General features: G+C 38.8%; 1 protein-coding gene across 13 annotated transcripts in view; it reads left to right on the top strand.

The window, feature by feature from the left end:
- The window catches only part of SH3D19 (SH3 domain containing 19), a 232,464-nt gene that overhangs the window by 124,588 nt on the left and 87,474 nt on the right, over positions 1-20,402 (top strand). For 12 of the 13 annotated variants that reach the window (XM_055111910.2, XM_055111913.2, XM_034959247.4 and 9 more), the window contains exon 2: positions 3,541-3,580. Coding sequence is in view for 7 of the 13 variants with exons in the window: in XM_034959247.4 (XP_034815138.3) it covers positions 3,541-3,580 (40 nt within the window). In the remaining 6 variants the exon portion in view is untranslated. Of the gene's footprint in view, positions 1-3,373; positions 3,460-3,540; positions 3,581-20,402 lie in introns of those variants that run through there. The other variant, XM_063603587.1, reaches the window with a different exon arrangement.

Raw genomic sequence — 20,402 nt, 5'->3', positions numbered from 1 at the left:
GCCTTATTAACCATGAGGCATGGATGAGAGGGACAAGGAATGCAAGAGCGGTGTGTGTGTGTGTGTGTGTGTGTGTGTGTGTGTGTGTGTGTGTGTGTTTGTGTTTGTGTGTGTGTGAGATACATATCTACAAAACCATTACATGGTTACCCAGCCATGGTTACCCTCACACTGAGTATATACTGCTGGTCTTTGAGTGACCTAAACCATCATGCTCTGCTGGGCAGGCCCTGGAATAAGTATATCATCCACAGCAAATGTGTAGCATTTGGCAAATTTTAGAGTTAAGGCATTTTATTTTTAATAACTCTTTTTTTCATAGAAATGGTGAGACTTTGGGCTAGAAAGTTATTCATATGATTTCTAAATATAAAGAAGTTCAGAAAACCTTTAGAAATATTCTCCCCCAATTAATTTGAAAATTAGAAACTAAAAAATTGGAAGGCTGAGCACAGTGGCTCATACCTGCAATCCCAACACTTTGGGAGGCCAAGGCAGGAGGATCGCTTGAGTCCCGAAGTTTGAGACCAGCCTGGACAAAATAGGGAGACCCTGTCTCTACAAAAAAAAAAAAAAAAATTTTAATTAGCTAGGCGTGGTGGCATGTGCCTGTAATCCTAACTACTTCAACTACTTGGGAGGCTGAGATGGGAGGATCACTTGAGCTCAGGAGCTCAAGGCTGCAGTGAGCTGTGATTGCACCACTGCACTCCAGCCTGGAGTACAGAGCAAAACCTTGTTTCAAAAAAAAAAAAAAGAAAGAAAAGAAAAAATTCAGAGAATGTGCTGAAGAGTATTTGATTTAAAATAAAATCCATACACTTAAAGCACTATATATAGCCAAGATTAAATTTCCATGTTTGCTATAGATCTGTTCTCATTCTTAAGGGGATTTCATCCAAATGTTTTGTTATTGTTGGCAAGAAAGCAGATTCTGAATCCACCCTCAGTGATTTGTTTTGTTCAGTCTTGGCTTTTGGAACAAAATAATAACCACTTATTATTTTGCCAAAAAATTTATTTCTACTAATATATTTCTTGACAATTGCACAATAATCTTGACTATCATGAAAATTACTTTGTTTAAAATGTAAGTATATGAAAAAGTATAAGTATATAAGACACACAGATACACAACACACACCCCATTATTTATATGTATTTAAGCTAAAAGATGGCTCTATGGCAAAATGTGAAATCCAAATATTTGTATACTTTGAGGGAAGAGATCAAGCCAAGAACATGTGTTTCAATTTGTTTTTCATGGTCAAGAGGTGAGGGTTGGGAAATATTGTGAGTAATAGATAATTTACCCTTACCCTCAAATTATCAACTATGTGCGTTCTTAGGAGTAACATTTTATAAGTACTGCGTATCTATATTTACACAGGAATGTAACACAGATAACACTAATAGTGAATTTGGGGGGAAAATTTTAAAATTTCCCCCAGCAGATAATCAAGTCTTTTGTTGAATTTTAATTACTGGTTCAATAGAAAAGTGCTATGAGAAGACTTTCGTATTTTCTTAGAGCAGAAAGTATAAAAATGACTGTAGAATTTCCTGTTTTAACCAAGAATGAAGGAGAGCTGTGAGCCATTTGCTTCCTGAGTGGCCACATTCCAGCTGTGCAGACTGGTCATAGCACATCTGCCAATCAGAACAGGCCCTGGAGGGAAGCCCTTGGATACTGAGTCTTGTTTACATGCATCGTGACTCTGTTTCTCCCTTCCTCTTGTGTGTTGTACCACTAGGAAGATTAGTGGGGAAATTTGCTATTACATGCCTAAGTAAACTATGCAACTAGGATTACAGCCACAGGAAATGATGTTCTGGACAGAGTTTTAGCTCGGCTTTAGACACAGGTAAGAGTTGTTGCTTTGTTATATGAGGATAGCTAATCTGTATTCAGTTTCTGGCTTTACTTTGAGACATTATACTTCATTTTTGTAGCGAAGCTAGCAGGCTAAAAACTGGAGAAGAATGATTGAGAGAAATGATTTAAATGTGCCCTGCGTTACTATGACTTTAAAATCTTAATACTCATCAAATGAAAAACATGATATTTTCATTTAAGGGAGGGGTGAAACCAAGTTAAATTAAAACAGAAAAGTTTTAAAAGCTGCAGTAATACTAAGTCACAGTGTAGAAAAATTGGAACCAGAAATGTGCTAACACTATGTGTTTGGAAATCATTATATCTAAGCAGGCATGCTTTATTGTGAATCTTTTTACTTATTAGTCTTTCAGAGAACAGTGTTTTCATGAGTACTAACTCTTTGGCTTTGAAAAACATTTCTTTTTTATTATGAACTCATTCAGAAAGAATTGTTACATACGTTTAACTGTGTAAATCCTATTCCTTTTCTTCCATATTTCTTTCTAGAAGTTTTAGAGTATGTTTCATAATCCTCTTATTCTGTTCCACCAGCAATAAAATTAAGGAAAAACTAAAAGCATTCCTGTCTTAATCTTTACGTTGCCATTAAATTCTATCTTGTTAGCATTAATTCAGAAGATACTATAGAAAACTGTATTTTGCTAATATTCCATAGGATTTTTTCTTAACGTCATTGCTTAGGATATATTGTGGTTTGTATATTGCTTCATATTGTTTATTTTTGCATAACACTGCGGCCTTTTACTTCACTTATTTTTAATTCTTAAGCATATAGTGGAGGAAAAATTGTTACTCAGGTTCAAAAAAGACAACCTGTGGGTTTTATGGTTCTCTTGTATATAATAGTCTCAAGGTTGATTAATAGCATGTTACAGCAGTCTAGAGAGTCACTTTTGAAAAGTTCAAGCATCTGTGCTCTTATTTCTTACCCTATAGCAGGGTTTCTCGACCTCTGCACTGCTGACATTTTGGATGAGATAATTCTTTTGGTGAAAGGGATCGCTCTATGCATTGTAGGATCTTTAGCAACATTCCTGCTTTCTACCCATGAGAGTTCCCTTCTTCCCAGTTGTGACGATCAGAAATTTTATATAGAGAGCACATTATATCTAATTACTGGAGAAACATTGAAATCCAACTTCTGAAATGTTCTGGGTGGTAGATAGTTAAGGGTGAAGCTGTATTGGTCTTAGTATTTGCAGATGTTGTAGCTGACTGCTCAATTTTCCCCCTCCCCATTCGTTAGAAGCTTCTGCCAACCATGATTCATGGAATGATTTTTTTGAGCTGAGTAATCTGTGGCTTTGCAGTTTCCTTGCTTTCTTTCCTTAGCTAAATCTCTTCTAGTGTTAGCAAAGTATTTAGCACAGGAAATATCTTATAAAATGAAATAATACATGTAATGATACATTTTCCAAGTAGATGATTTTAACAAACCGTAAGCTTTTATGCCTGTCCTTCATTGTGTCTTTTCTGCCTCTGTCAGGCGAACTGTGATGAAGAGCCTTATACTTAGGAAGACACAACTACCTTTGTACAGTCCTTTGTGAAATCTAATGGTATGGCAGCTGGTATTTAAAAACTTCTTTCCAGAGCTTTTAAAGAACATTTTGACACGTAACCATCTTCTTTCTCTACAGATCGCAACGAACGAAATAAACCAGAACATCGTTCTTCAAGGTATGAATTTACAGTATCTAATAATTCTGTATAAAGCTTCTTATTTGAAAAGTATTGTTTGGAAGCAATGTAAGTGTCCTCTTTAGAGTTACTGTCTATTGGAATCTTCTGTGGCATTCAGAGAAGCTTCATAAGGGAAATCTTATTCATTCTCTGAATTAAAATTTCACATAAAACTATTGACTACCTGGAAAACATGTTTTATTTTAGGAATTCCCATCAGTGACAGACACATTTTCATAAAAATTATTTTACTCTCATTTATTTGTTTTTGTGACTTATTTTCCTCCCCTCCCTTTAACCAGTATTTTTGTAAGTGTGTACTGCTGTTTTCCTAATCATAAAACTAATATAGGCTCACTGTAGAAATGTAAAAGATATTTTAAAAATACAAAGCATGAAAAAAGCAGAACAAAACAAAACCCAGACTGCGTTCCATCAGCCAGAGATGGCTGGCTATTGCTAAAATTTTGGTACATTTCTTTCTAGACTTTTAGTATATATGTATGTATATATTCAAATGGATTATTTTATGTTTTTGTTAGGTATTTCAAGTGGCCGGGAAGGTTGTATCACTTAAGCTCTCAACCACACTGAGTGTATTTCACAAGAATTCTCCAACACTGAAGAGTACATTAAAAAATCCTTGTCAAACTTATAGGTGAAAAATTGTCTGACTTCTCATAGGCAGGACTGACAGGCTATATTTAATATTTTTAACCCAGTACTATGAAAGATTATAATTTTTCTAATATTAATTTCTTTTTATTCCACATTCTACCACCTTTTTTGATGTTTTATTTTGTGGGAATTGTTAAAGTAATGTACTCATTGGATTGACTGCTCTGGTAAGCCAAATCCTGGTGCTTTTTCAAGAGATCAAACCCTAGAGTGCATTGACCTCAATCAATAAAAATATAAAATCTATAAAAATTTCATTGCTTAGAATAGCAATGCGTTTTGCAGAAATTGTCAATCAAAATAAGTTAGTGAGACCTAATCTGAGAGAAGAATATAGCTGGGTATTTAGAATATTGACTGATTTTTTTTCCAGGTACAATTTACATATGTTAAAATTCATTCTTTTTTGTGTATAATCTTACTAGTTTTGATAGGCATGTACAATTATGTATCTACCACCATAATCATTAAACAGTTCGTAAGATTCTTTTATATTAGATAATTAAAGAAAAATAGTAACCAGGCATGGTGGTTCACACCTGTAATCACAGCTACTTGGGAGGCTGAGGCAGGAGGATCGCTTGAGCCCAGGAGTTCAAGACTAGCCTAGGCAACATAGCAAAACACTGTCTCATCTCTGTTAAAAATAAAAATAAGGCAATGTAAGAGAAAGGACTTTGACAGCATGCTTAACTGTGAGTGACATAAAGTTGGAAGAGTAAAAAATACTTAGGATGGTAAAACGAGGATCCCCAAGACCTTTAACATTCTGAAGATTGGACTGAACTGAGCAATATGAATTTTAATAGGCACAAATGCAAACCCTTAGAATGAAACACCAGTGGAACATAAAAAGATAAGGGAGATGTGACTTAGCAATATTTTTGAAAAAGTCTGAAGGATTTAGTTCTTCATAAATTTACCATGAATCAAAAATCTTATGTCATTACATCTACCTTCCCCCAAAAAAGTCTGCACCGATTTGATTACACTGAAAGAAGTTTAATGTTCAGGCTAAAAGTGGTAGCTCTAGATCATACTTTTTTTTTTCTTTGAGATGGAGTCTCGCTCTGTTTCCCAGGCTGGAGTGCAGTGGCACAATCTCGGCTCACTGCAAGCTCTGCCTCCCGGATTGACGCCATTCTCCTGCCTCAGCCTCCCGAGTAGCTGGGACTACAGGTGCCCGCCACCACGCCTGGCTAATTTTTTGTGTTTTTAGTAGAGATGGGGTTTCACCATGTTAGCCAGGGTGGTCTCGATCTCCTGACCTCGTGATCCACCTGCGTCGGCCTCCCAAGGTGCTGGGATTACAGGCGTGAGCCACCGTGCCCAGCCTAGATCATACTTTTGATATTCTGTTCAATTTGGGGTCCACAAGACCTTGAAAAATTGAAGTATGCTGTGGAGTGACTGTATAGATACCACATGGAGACCTTAAAAAACAAAACAAAACAGAATCCCATGCCCAACCCCAGAGATTCTATTTAGTAAGTCTCAAATGAATCCTCAAAATCTGTATATTAAACAAGTCCCCCAGTGATTCTGATGTGTAGTCAGGTTGGGGACCACTGGTCTAGAATATAGCAGCTGAGTTGGGACAGGGAAGATGAAAAAGAAGAGTAAGATAAAAGTCAAAGCTAAACCATAGGAAGACTGGTGTGAGGAACTGGGAGAACTTAGCCCAGATGTGAAAGTTTGGGGAAGTGCATGGGATGGAAACGATAACTGGCTTCAAACACTCAGAGGCTGATATGTGGAGGAAACTAGCAGAATTCTTCCTAATAAATGCTGTTCCCTACTAAGAGGAACGCTGGCCACTGGAGGAATGGCGGATTCTGGGTCTGGGCTAAGGGAAAATGCAAGATGATCCTGGACATCTAGTTGTGATAGAAAGCTAGGAAGTGCTCAACTAATGGGGTCATGTTGAAAAGACAGATGGTAGCATCAAGGGATTTTCACTGGACAAATTTTGGGGTAATTTGAGTATCCAAAAAAAATGATGATAATGGATCCCATGTAGGAGAAATGACAGAACTTAGAAAATCATCATTTTGTAATTCTCAAAGTAATAGTTGATGCAGGCAAAGATCATCAGTGGCAGCTAAAACTTCTGTAAAAAGTTGTTGGGAAACATCAAAAGATACCAGCTGCTGTTGAAAAAAAAAAAAGTTGTTGGGAAAAGTTGTTAAAATATCACCCCACAGATCAGTTTTTAATTGCAAAGGGGGAAAATTTACCATTTCAATGGAGAGACCTAGTGGTCACCATCTAAATCAAGTAGTCAACATGTATATTATCACTAGTGAGATAAGCAGTACACTTATGTAGTAGTCCTAAGGAAAAAAGAAAAAAAAAAAGGCTGGGAGAATATTGCAGGTAACAAGAGACCAAAGAGGCCGGGCGCGTTGGCTCACACCTGTAATCCCAGCATTTTGGGAGGCCAAGGCAGGTGAATCATTTGAGGTCAGGAGTTCGAGGCCAGACTGGCCAAAATGATGGCCAACTCCATCTCTACTAACAATTAGCTGGGCATGGTGGTGCATGCCTGTAATCCCAGCTACTTGTGAGGCCAAGGCAGGAGAATTACTCGAACCCGGGAGGCAGAGGTTGCAGTGAGCCAAGATCACTCCACTGCGCTCCAGTCTGGGCAACAGAGTGAGACTCCGTCTCAAAAAAAAAAAAAAAAAGAGAGAGAGAGAGAGACCAAAGAGATATTAACAACCAAATCTAATATGTGAATTAAAAAAAAAAATCTAGGACTAAAAAATCCCAACTTTAAAAAAGGTTGGGGAGGGGATAATTTAAACATGGATGTTATTTTAAATAATATTGTATTAAACATTACTTTTTAAGGTGTAGAATAGAAATGTTATTATGCAGGAGAATGTGATTCTTAGGAGATATATGCCAAAGTATTAATGTAAGGGTGATATAGTATTATGTTTGCAAATAAATCTCAATTCAGGGGGAAAAAACCCAGGATGAGCAATAAAGAAGCAGATATTGGAAACTGTTAATAATTGGTGAATAGATGAAAGGCATATAGGTGTTACTTATACTGTTTCTTCAGCTTTTTTGTAGACATGAAAATTTCAAAATAGAAAGACGCAGTGGAGAGAACTGTTGTGTGTGTTCCTGGGAGTCCCAGAGGGAGGACAGAATGCACCTCTGTGGGTGGAACTTGGAGGGGGATATATTTCTGCACAAAATGAGGAAGAATTTCCTGACAGAGCTGGTCAAAAATGGAATGGGCTACTCTGTGAAGTAATGCTGTCAAAGAAAAGCTAAATAAGCTAGCGCTGGAAATAACAATAGAGAAGATTCATGCATGGCTAAGTCATTATTCTAGATGGCTCCAGCTCCTTGCTCACTAATAGCCAATAAATATCTCTTGTGAGTCTCTGTTCTGGCTCAGAATACAATAGAAAATAAGAAAAAGTCTCCAGGTTGAAGGAGGTCCATTGTTGTGGACTTACACTCCCAATCTCTGAGAATCTATTGACCCTAAAGTGAAGTTCCCAGTCTTTACAGTTATATTTTAGGCAATGCTGTGGTACTTTTGAGGGTATTCGGAAAGTATTCTCAGTATTTTTAATCTCTTATTTATACTGTCAAGTTCTTTAGGACTGTGCTATTGGTCTTGGTAACCCTGACACTTAGTAGATTGCCTGGCCCACAATAAACAATAAATAACTGTTGAATAAATAAATGCCAAAGGTATTTTGAGGAGAGAAAGGGAAATATCAGTATTTTTACCTTACAAATCGGGAAGAACCTGACTCTCAAAAGCTCGCCCACGACTATTATTGGATCTGTGTGTTACAACAGCAAGGAGTGATGCCCTATAAGAAAGGAGAAATGTTTTTTCAGGAAAGGACATCGTTTTCTGTCCAGGGTATCTGCTGACATTGGCGGTGACCTGTTCTCCTGCCATCCTCAGCTGAGCAGGGCTACCCCACCAAGCCAGCAGTGCATCAAGCAGATTAATACCTGCTGCATCAACAGAGCAGAAAGAAGAAAATATAAACAAAAAGTCATTTAATTTTGGTATGTTTTTCGGTTCTCCTCAGGCCACTTGGCAACAAGAATGATGGGCTCCAAGCCCAACAGGGATAACAGAAATGCATTTCTCTTGTTTGTGTTTTTAGAGGCCAAGCACTCCTATAGCTTTCATAGTAAGAGGTGAATAAATCTGGGATGTCTGCCTGTTCTTTCACCTCAGTGCTAAACTAAGAAGGAAAACATAATTCTTGTCAAGTTAAAGGAAAAATTTTATCATATGTAGGCCAACACTAAGACCCCAAGCAAAAGGCATCCTGGGTGGTTTTTGATTACTTTGTTTTGATGTTGATTTGCTTGCTGCCGATTGATTGATACACATGTGAGAAATATCTGCGTTGTTCTTGTCTCAACCTTATTAGTTTAAACACACCATTTCCCAAATTGATGTCCCACAGAACTCTCTTCTGTAGATTATTAATCAGTATGTCAAGAAATAAGTGTTAATATGCAGAAAAGTTTATGAAATGGTGAGTTAAACAAAATTAGCCATATTTCTTTACTGTGATGCTCCTCAGAGTCTTTGATACACTCAAGTACATTATAAAACTCCAAGTGAGAGCTATACTACACACCCGTTTAAAAATTTATTTGAATTTATAACTTCTTTTCCCAGACATAGCTATTAATAACATCTAGGAAAAAGTACCATGGAGTGGCAGTTTGGGAAACGAATTAGAGGGAAGTAGGAGCTAAAGATAATAAAGAATGTTAAGCCCTATGGCAGTCAGTGCCACGAATAGAAAATTAAGAGCTCTTTTTACCACCCCACCAGCTCTAAATAATAGATCTTGATGACTTAGGGGTCTGAACTACCAGCTAATTCATCTCAAATGTTTTATCTACTACAAGGAAATATTTTACAGCAGCAAAAAAAGAAGGCAGCAAAACAAAGAACCTTAAATCTATTTCTCAAAAATTGTCATTTGAATCTTGGCCTCCCTAAAGTCTTCTTATAGTGACCTGTCATAATCCCCTTTGATATCCATTCATAAAATTAAATGAAATTTCATTAAAAATCATAGAAGTAAGAAAATGGAAATTCAGCAAAGTGATTCTTAGATGTATAAGGAAGAGCAAGACTAACCAAGGCAACTTTGAAGATCAAAGAGGAGAGGTGAACTCTTTTAAGTAATTAAGACAGTCTTTTGTCAGCAAACCTAGAAATAGGTTGTTGAAGCAGACTAAAGAGCCCACAGACATAGATGAATGCATAGAGTTCTCTGTCATGTGATATGATAGAGGCAGCATTACGGATCAATGAGGGAAAGTTGGTATGTCAACAGATGGTGCTTGAATAACTGATTATCCATATTTTTAATCTACACGGAATTTGATTTATCTTATGACATGAGATAAAAATCTAAAGAAATGAAAGAAGTAAAATGGAAACATTTCAAAGAAATGTATAAGAATATCTTTATGAGGTAGTGAGTTCTTAAGGGTCAACAAGTACAAACCATGAAGAAAAAGATTGATAAATCTGACTATGTGAAAATTTAAGATTTATGTACATGAATACATCGGAAGCATGTGAAAAGGGAAGTCATGACTGTGCAGTGCACGTAGGCAACAAAGGTTAGTATCCAGGATAAAGAAAAACTACGCATACGGAAGAAAAAGACAAGTAAATACAGGTAGGGAACACATAAAAGATGAAACCTAAGTAACCAGTTAATATATGAAAAGATTCTTCACCTTGCTAGGATTAAGATGTGCACTAACATGGTAATGAGATACCATTTCACTTCCATGGAATTGGCACAGAACTCTCAAAGACTGAAAATACCAAGTACATATGAGAGTATGTAATTTGGTACAACTGTAAGGAAGACTTTATTCAGGACTATCAAGATAGGTATAGGGACAACTGCAATGGGATTTTGCAGTCGGGGAGTTAGGTCAGGCTCAACTCATGGGCAAGTGGGAATTTATAATAAAAGAGCAGGGCGTGGGGGTCAGTGGATAGAAAATTACTGAGAGGAAACATCAGGGATAAAGGGGATTATGGCTAAGTTGACCTAATAGGATTCTTGCTGAAGTCAGACCAGGGTGATCAGACATCACCAAGAGGATGGCAGGGGATTGAACCTGATCAGATGTTAAGAGTAATCTGATATTGAAGATGAGGATTCTTGCTAAACTGACTTACTGCCAAAACTGGATTTTACAAGGAAGTACACAGATGGGACTAGGAAAAGTTTCAGAATCTTTGTCAGTTCAGAGTAGCCCTGTTTGAATTAAGGATATGTAGTATGTGAGAACATGGATACATCTCAGAAACATAATTTTGGTTGACAAAAGCAAGCTGTAGAAGGATAGTTACAGTATAATGCCATTTATATAAAGCAGAAGTCAGCAAATGGGTCAAATCTGGCCTGCCACCATTTTGCAATTAAAATATTACAGGAACTCAGCCATGCCCATTTGCATATCATCTCGGGCTGCTTTCACATTACAACAGGAGAGTTGTACCAACAGGGACCACGTGGCAAAACACAAATAATACATTGTTTGTTGTATATTTTTATGACTATGTATAGGTACTAAAAGTATAAAAAGATGTGTGGAAGTCATAAATAGTGAAATTAGGGTATTGATTATCAAATGAATGGGCCAGGAAAGGATCCACAGGGAGCTTCAAGTGTATCTTGACTGTTTTATTTCTTAAGCTAAGAGATAGGATTTGCAATATTATCTATACTTTTTTAAACTCCTGGGAATTAGCTGGGCATGATGGCTCATGCCTGTAGTCCTAGCTGCTTGGGAGGCTACGGTGGGAGGATTGCTTGATCCCAGGAGTTTGGTGAACTATGATCACACCACTGTATCCCAGCCTGCATGACAGAGTGAGACCCTGTCTCTTAAAAAAGAAAGAAAAAAAAAAAAACTCTGCATAGTTTCATAATTATTTTTTAAATGGCATCAGGAGATCTTTTTGAATCCTATGGCAATGATAAAGATGTTTTTATAGGACATGAGTATAAAATTGAGTGAATTCTTTTTAAAGAGAAAAATTGAGGAAATAGTCAAGAATGTTCAGAAAAAATTGATTAAACACTTCAGATTTTACCTCTACTTGTAGTCCTGCTCCCATGTCTCCTTTTACTAGAAGCATCTTGTATTTCTCTGCAAATTTTTCTCTTTTTTGGCACTTTAGAGTTCTACAACTAACACGTGAAAACATGTTTTAATAGTACAGAAACATGTGGTATCTGCCTTTATCCCATAGGTGACTTAAGAGTGGTGGTTCAGTGTCTATCCTAGTCTGCTTTCTATGCATATATATAGCATATATTTAAATAATATTTAGAACAAATGGGGATATATATATGTGTGTGTATGTGTAGTATGTGTGCTTATATGTATGTTTGTATATCTGTATACATATGTATGTGTTTCTGTCAATTTGACTTTTTTAACTTATTTAGAAAGTATTACCATGTCAGTTTCCACTTCATTATTTTTTTAACTACTGCATAAAATTTTCCAGTGTAACCTTATTATAATTTATTTAACCAGTCCTTTAGGTTGTTTCCAATTCATTGCAGTTAGAAATGATGTTGCAATAAGCATCTTTATGTTCATATCTTTGTGTATAGATGTGTAGGAAAACCTTTATTGTTCTTCCAAGATAGATTTTTTTTTTGTTTTCATTCACAATTACTTTTAAGTTTTTAAATTTTATATGCCGTACATGTCTGTTTGCTTCCCAAATCTCAGATAGCTTCCTGGTGTTTGGTACTGTTCCAAGTTCTCTAGAGCCCATTACAACTTCCCTCCCCATAATGTGGCCTGAAATGTCACCCAGCACAGGGAGAGACTGAAACTCAACATGCAGAATATTTGTAGCACATAGTTTAGTACTCTCAGAGTTAATAGTTGGTGATGTTAAAACTCATAGCAATCACTATATCATTACGAATTTAAAAGGGTCTTGGTTCTCTGCATTGGTATCCTGTTGTTGATCTTATGAAGATGTTGAAGATTTTATTTTGACACTTTACCATCATCACATTGTGGTTTAAATAGATTAGCTAAAAGCAAAAGATTTAACTTGTTTTAGCTGTTCTCTTTTCTAAGTATGTCTATCAAAATACCATGCTCTGCTGGGGTTAGTTTAATACGGAAATTCTTTTGCAAAGGAAGATGTGAAAGGACTATTAACATTTTTTTGTCATCCTACAGAGAATACACACACACACACACACACACACACACACACACACACACAGTGTTGTTTTGTTGTGGTTTTCAGAAATGTAACTTTAGCATTTCCCCCTAGTGTGATGGGAATGAAAATGAAGCATGTATATGGTGTAGCAGTTGGGTAATTGAAAAGTTTTATTGGCTGGTCTACCACTGCCATAGTACTTAGTGTGGGGCTTTTCTGAAGTTGTTTCAAATTAAACTATCAGCAGGCAGTTAACTTTCGAACAGCAGCTGGTCTTGTGTTTATTACTTTTTCTCAAGATGGGCTTGTTGGCCACCCATTTCTCAGCAGTCCAGGGCGCATGGAACTCCTGGCCCTTAAATTTTTTTCATCCTAATTCTTTCCTCTCTTTCCCTTGGGTTATATTTTATATTAGTTATTTACCTTTCTGCAGTATAATTTAGAAGTAGTTGTTTATACAGTTCTACAAAATGTTGGTTAAACAGCCTGTAGTCAAGTGAAGTTTGTATACATCTTTGTGGCCCTCAATCTGTCCTTAGGTTATGGTTTTACTCCAACTAATAAATATCCTTGGGAAAGTGGACTTTAAATTTTTATTCAAATATTTTCCCTTATTGAACACAGCATACATCACATTCTTCAAATGTATTGATTAGGACTGTATGCCACAGAAGCGTACTAGCTAATTCCTGGAAAAATCTTAGGACAGAATTACTGAACAGTCATTCATTAGCTCAATCACCTCCTGTCTCATTAAAAGTAAACTGCTGTTGATCGGAATTCAGTCTTGTCCTTAAAGGTAACACCCTGGCTGGGCGCGGTGGCTCATGCCTGTAATCCCAGCACTTTGGGAGGCCGAGATGGGCAGATCATGAGGTCAGGAGTTCGAGACCAGCCTGACCAGCATGGTGAAACCCTGTCTCTACTAAAAATACAAAAATTAGCCGGGCATGGTGGCATGCGCCTGTAATCCCAGCTAGCTACTCAGGAGGCTTGAGGCAGGAAAATCACTTGAACCCAGGAGGCAGAGGTTGCAGTGAGCCGAGAGTACACCACTGCACTCCAGCCTGGGCAACAGAGCAAGGCTCTGTCAAAAAAAAAAAAAGGTAAAACCCTTTCCTGAAACCAGAAATCAGGCCTGGTCCCAAGAATTCAATTTCAAGGTTTGAAGTATCTTTGTTGATTAGCAGCTCCTCTGCATAATAAATCAGAGCATTCATTTCTGCCCTCGTGATAAGTTTTTGCCACTTCTAATCTCATTTTAGTTGTAGGCCATCTTTCCAGAAATGCAGAGTGAGCAAGCCAGCTCTTTTGCAACACTTCTAAATGCAGCAACATTTAAGGCAGGAATCCTGAAGGACTTGTTTGTGACCTTGCTTCCTTTTGGACAGGAGGATTGAGAATCAGTATCCTTTGTTAATTAAAAAAATGAAAGAATGGAAGGAAAGTATGGATTGTTTGGAGGCTTCAGAGTAACATTGTGTCTACAATACAAACATTCCCTCAACTATAAACCTGCTTCCTCAAGATAATGTTTTCCCTTGGCACACTGCCCTGTGCAGGCAGTTCAGGGATGCTATCAAGGAATGACAGGCGGACTTAAAGTGTATCACTATCTATTGCCCAGTAGTTTCTCTTGGTCATGGATTCTGAAGAGAAACTCTAGGTAGAAGAGGCCTTATAAACTGAAGTACGGTCTTCAGAATATTTTCATGAGGCCGGCTGTGGTGGCTCATGCCTGTATTCCCAACACTTTGGGAGGCCAAGGCAGGAGGATTGCTTGAGGCCAGGAGTTTGAGACCAGCTTGGGCAACATAAAATTTAAAAGTTAGCCAGTCACGGTGGCATGCACCTGTAGTCCCAGCTACTCAGGAGGCTGAGGCAGGAGGATTAGCTAAGCCCTGAGCCTAGGAGTTTGAGGCTACAGTGAGCTAGGATTGTACCACCACACACCTGGGCAACAGAACAAGACCCTGTCAAATAAATAAATAAATAAATTCATATTATTAATTCCTCCCTCCAAGACAGGATCTTGATCTGTCACCCAGGCTGGAATGCTGTGGTGCAGTCACGGCTCACTGCAGCCTTGACCTCCTAGGCTCAAGCAGTTTTCCTACCTCAGCCTCCCAAGTAGCTGGGACTACAGGTGTGTGCCTCCATGCCTGGCTAATTTTTGTATTTTTTTGTAGAGACAGATTGTACCATGTTGCCCAGGCTGGTCTTGAACTCCTGGGCTCAAGTTATCTACCCACCTCTACCTCCCAAAATCCTGGGATTACAGGCATGAACCACCACTCCTGGTCCCAATATCTTAAAATAAGACAGCCATGAAGTTTGCCACATCGATTGACTCTTCCTTTCACAGTTTCTCTGCAGCATGCAATGCTGTTTGATACCAATTTACCTACAGTAGAACTTCTTTCAAAATTGGAGCCAATCCTGTTAAATCCTACCACTGCTTTGTCAACTAAATTTATTCTAAATCCTTTGTTGTCGTTTCAACAATGTTTACAGCATCTTCACCAGGAGTAAATTCTACTTTCTTTGCTCATCCAGAAGAAGGAACTCCTCATCCACTGAAGCTTCATCATCAGATACATCAATGTGGTCACATCTTTAGGGTCCACTTCTAATTCTAGTTCTCTTGCTGTTTCCACTATATCTGCAGTTACTTCCTCCACGGGAGTCTTGAACCCCTCAAAGTCATCCATGGGGGTTGGAATCATCTTCTTCCAAACTCCTGTTAATGTTGTTACATTGCCCTCCTCCCACGAATCACAGATATTCTTAATGGCATCTACAATGGTGAATCCTGTCCAGGTTTTCCATTTACTTTGCCCCAGTTCATCAGAGGAATTACTATCTATGGCAACTATGGCCTTACAAAATGTATTTCTTAAATAATAAGACTTCAAAGTCAAAATAACTCCTTGATCCATGGGTTGCAGATTGGATGTTGTGTCAGCAGACATGAAAACAATATGAATCTCCCTGTACATCTGCATCAGAGCTCTTGGGTGACCAGGTGCATTGTCAATGAGCAGTAATATTTTGAAAGGAATCTTTTTTCCTGAGCAATAGGTCTCAAGAGTGGGCTTAAAATATTTAGTAAACCATGCTGTAAACAGATATGTTGTCATCTAGGCTTTGTTGTTCCACTGGCACTGGCAGAATAGATTTATCATAATTCTTAAGGGCCCTAGGACTTTCAACATGGTAAATGAGGCCAGGTGCCCCTCACACGTATAATGCCAGCACTTCAGGAAGCCAAGGCAGGAGGATTGCTTGAGGGCAGGAGTTTGAGACCAGCCTGGGCAACATAGCAAGACCCTGTCTCTACAAAAAATAAAAATTAACCAGGTGTGTTGGCATGTGCCTGTAGTCCCAGGGAGGCTGAGGCAGGAGGATTGCTTGAGCCCAGAAGGTTGAGGCTGTCATGAGCCTTGATCACAGCACTGTACTCTGGCCTAGATGACAGAATGAGAACTTGTTACTAAAAAATAAAAAAAAATATTTAATGGTAAATGAGCATTGGCTTCAACTTAAAGTCATCAGCTGCATTAGCCTCTAACAAAAGTCAGCCTGTCCTTTGAAGTTTTAAAGCCGGGCATTGACTTTTCTGTCTAGCTAGGAAAGTCCTAGATGGCACCTTCTTCCAGTATAATGCTACTTCATCTACACTGAAAATCTGCTGTTTAGTGTAGCCACCTTTACCAATCATGTTAGCTAGATCTGCTGGATAACTTGCTGCAGCTTTTCCATCAGCACTTGCAACTTCACCTTGCACTTTTATGTCATGAAGACAGCTTCTTCCCTTAAATTGCATGAACCAACCTCTACTAGCTTCCCACTTTTTTGTGCGGTTTGCAGTTTCCTTACTTATCTCAGCCTTCATAGAATTGAAGAGAGTTAGGACCTTGCTTTAGATTAGGTTTTGGCATAAGGGAATGTTGTGGCTGGGTTGATCTTCTATCCAGACCACTAAAACTTTCTTCATATCAGCAACAAGGCTGTTTCACTTTCTTATCATTCATGTGGTCCCTGGGATAGCACATTTAATTTCCTTCAAGAACCTTTTTTTTTTTTTTAATTAACAGATTTGCTAAATGTGTGGTGCAAGAGGCCTAGCTTCTGGCCTATCTCAGCTTTCGACCTGCCTTCCTCACTAAACTTAACCATTTCTAGCTTTCAGCTTAAAATGAAGGAAGTGCAATTCTTCCTTTCACTTGAACACTTAGAGGCCACTGTAGGATTATGAATTGCCCTAATTTCAGTATTGTTTTAGGGAATAAGGAGACCCAAGGAGAGGGGAAAAGATGGGGGAACTGCCAGTGGAACAGTCAGAACACACACAACATTTATCCATTAAGTTCACTATCTTTTTTTTTTTTTTTTTTGAGATGGAGTTTTGCTCTTGTTGCCCAGGCTGGAGTGCAATGGCACGATCTTGGCTCACTGCAACTTCTGCCTCCCGGGTTCAAGTGATTCTCCTGCCTCAGCCTCTCGAGTAGCTGGGATTATAGGCATGCACCACCACGCTTGGCTAATTTTGTATTTTTAATACAGATAGTCAGATATCTTGTATTTTTACAAGATAGTCAGGTATTTTGTATTTTTAGTAGAGATAGTCAGTTATTTGTAGTAGAGATAGTCAGGCTGGTCTCGAACTCCTGATGGCTGAGATGAGATGGGGGTTAAGCCTGGGAGGTTGCAAGGCTGCAGTAAACTATGATCTATACTCCAGCCTGGGTGACAGAGCAAGACCCAATTTCAGAAGAAAGAAACAACAACAAACAATTAAATTTTGTTACTATAAAATAATACGTGCCTATTATAGAAAGTTTGTCAAAATACAAAAAGGAGAAAAAAAATAAAATCATTAATAGTCAACGATAATTGCTATTAGTATATTGGTGGTTCAGTCTTTCTTTTGTGCATACTTGGTGTACTTTAAAAAAAATATTGGGGGGCCAGGCACAGTGGCTCACGCCTGTAATCCCAGCACTTTGGGAAGCCGAGGCAGGCGGATCACAAGGTCAGGAGATCAAGACCATCCTGGCTAACACCTGAAACCCCGTCTCTACTAAAAAATACAAAAAATTAGCCAGGTGTGGTGGCAGGTGCCTGTAGTCCCAGCTACTGGGGAGGCTGAGGCAGGAGAATGGCAGGAACCCAGGAGGCGGAGCTTGCAGTAAGCTGAGATTGCGCCACTGCACTCCATCCTGGGTGACAGCGAGACTCTGTCTCAAAAAAAAAAAAAAAAAAAAATTGGGATGATATATATAAGTTTCTTTTCATAAAACAATAGTTTATAAACATTTTCCCATAACATGATTTTCATGGCATTTCATCATGTAGTATACCAAATTTTTTCTATTATCAGACATTTAGGTTATTTCAAGATTTTACTATTATAAATAATCCTGTAATCAGATTCTTATACCTACATTTTTATGGACCATCACTGATTATCTCCTTGTGATAAATTCTTAGCAGTAGAATTAATGGAACAAAAAATATATAAATATTTTAAGACTTTTCATATATACTACCAAATTATCTTCATGAAGGGTTGCATTCTTACCTCTGTAACATTCTTTGAGGTTCTTCCCTTTCCCTGTGTTGTTTACGGATGAACCAGGAGAAAATGGTCCTACGCTATTTGGCCATAGCTAATAGAACTCTGTCGTAGAAGGTGTCCAATAAGAATACTGTTTCTTCCAGTTTAACTCATATTTTTATGTTATAATGCTCAGATTTTTTAACCCATTTCTGTTATTTTTATTTCAGGTCCCAAAAGAGCACTTTCCAAAAGGGGTCTTGTACTAATCCACAGCCTCTGGAAATCTGTATGCTCGGAGCTTTTCAGAGGCCTTTCTGAAGCCATTCAGGAGTCAGATCACTTGGATTCAAGGCATAGACACCAGTGCATAACTCTTAAGCCTGTATTTGAAATCTGGACTGTCTGTGCTCAAATTTGGGAAACTTTTAGGGTGATCCAAAGTGAATTTTAAAAATACTCTCAGGTCATGCCCAAGTTTGGAGGCTTTCTAGGGCAATCCAAAATGATTTTTAAGAAATACTTTTTCAGGCTGGGTGCAGTGGCTCACGCCTGTAATCCCAGCACTTTGGGAGGCCGAGGTGGGCAGATCACTTGAGGTCAGGAGTTCGGGACCAGCCTGGCCAACATGGTGAAACCCCATGTCTACTAAAAACACAAAAAATTAGCTGGGCGTGGTGGTGAGCACCTGTAGTCCCAGCTACTCAGGAGGCTGAAGCAGGAGAATTGCTTGAACCCAGGAGGCAGAAGTTGCAGTGAGCCGAGATTGCACCACTGCACTCCAGCTTGGGTGACAGAGTGACGCTTTCTCTTAAAAAAAAATAAATAAATACTTTTTCGATTGTTTAGGTTCTGCCTGTATTGGTAGAACCACTCGAGAAGCTGTGGGATAGTGTGTGAAGTACTTGGGTCCAGGCATCAGGCTGACTGGGTTAGAATCCCAGCTTCACCACTTGGGAGCTGGGTTCCCTGGGAAAGTTTCTTAATCTTTCTTTACCTCAGTTTCCTCATCTATAAATGGAGCTAATTAAAGTACCTATCTCTTGGGGTTATTATAATTATTTGGTTGCTTTATCAGTCAGGGTTCAACCAGAGAAACAGGACCAGTAGGAGATATATATTAAAGAGATTTACTGTCCGGGCATGGTGGCTCAAGCCTGTAATCCCAGCACTTTGGGAGGCTGAGGCGGGCGGATCACAAGGTCAGGAGATCAAGATCATCCTGGCTAACACGGTGAAACCCCGTCTCTACTAAAAATACAAAAAATTACCCGGGCGTGGTGGTGGGCGCCTGTAGTCCCAGCTACTCGGGAGGCTAAGGCAGGTGAATGGCGTGAACCCAGGAGGCGGAGCTTGCAGTGAGCTGAGATCATGCCAGTGCACTCCAGCCTGGGTGACAGAGCAAGACTCCGTCTTAAAAAAAAAAAAGAGATTTCCTGGGGCCGGGCACAGTGGCGCATGCCTGTAATCCCAGCACTTTGGGAGGCCAAGGCAGGTGGATCACCTGAGGCCAGGAGTTGGAGACCAGCCTGGCAAACATGGTGAAACCCCATTTCTACTAAATACAAAAAACTAGCCAGGTTTCATGCCACATGCCTGTAATCCCAGCTACCTAGGAGGCTGAGGCAGGAGAATCTCTTGAACTCAGGAGACAGAGGTTGCAGTGAGCCAAGATTGCACCTTTGCACTCCAACCTGGGCAACAAGAGTGAAACTCCGTCTTTAAAAAAAAGAGAGAGATAAAGATTTATTGCAGGGAAATATTTATGTGATTGTTGGAGCTGATTTAGGCAAGTCAGAATTTCGTAAGGCAGGCCATCAGGAAGGGCAGGCTGGAACTCTCACCCATGGAGTGAAGCTGCCATCCACAAGTGGAATTTCTTTTCATTATGGAAGCCTCAGCTCTGCTCTTAAGGCTTTTTAACTGATTAAATCAGGCCCACACAGATTTCATAGAATAATCTCCCATACTATACCCTGATAAAGTCCCATCAACTGGTGGACTTTAATCACACTGACATAATGCCTTTATAGTGACGTGTAAATTAATGTTTGATTAAATAACTGGAGACTGTAGCTTAGCCAAGTTGACACAGCAAATTGATTATCACAGTTGCTTTGGACCTCAGTTAAGCAGGCTAAACCCACTTGAAAATGATTTTCAGTGTTATCTCTGCTTTTCAAGGTCAGGGCTCTTCAAGTCTCTGTAACCCAGAAGTTCTTTCTGACATATCAGTTTGATGTTTGTTAGTTTTGTCATAAGAAACTACAATTGCATTATTATTGTCCTAAAGGATTCTCTCAACTCAAGCCAGGGTGTGTGGTCATGGTGGGATTCTGTGAAGGAAC

Source organism: Pan paniscus, chromosome 3 (genome assembly GCF_029289425.2).
Source record: "Pan paniscus chromosome 3, NHGRI_mPanPan1-v2.0_pri, whole genome shotgun sequence".
NCBI classification, from domain to species: Eukaryota; Metazoa; Chordata; class Mammalia; order Primates; family Hominidae; genus Pan; species Pan paniscus.
This window is presented reverse-complemented; position numbering and strand designations above follow the sequence as displayed.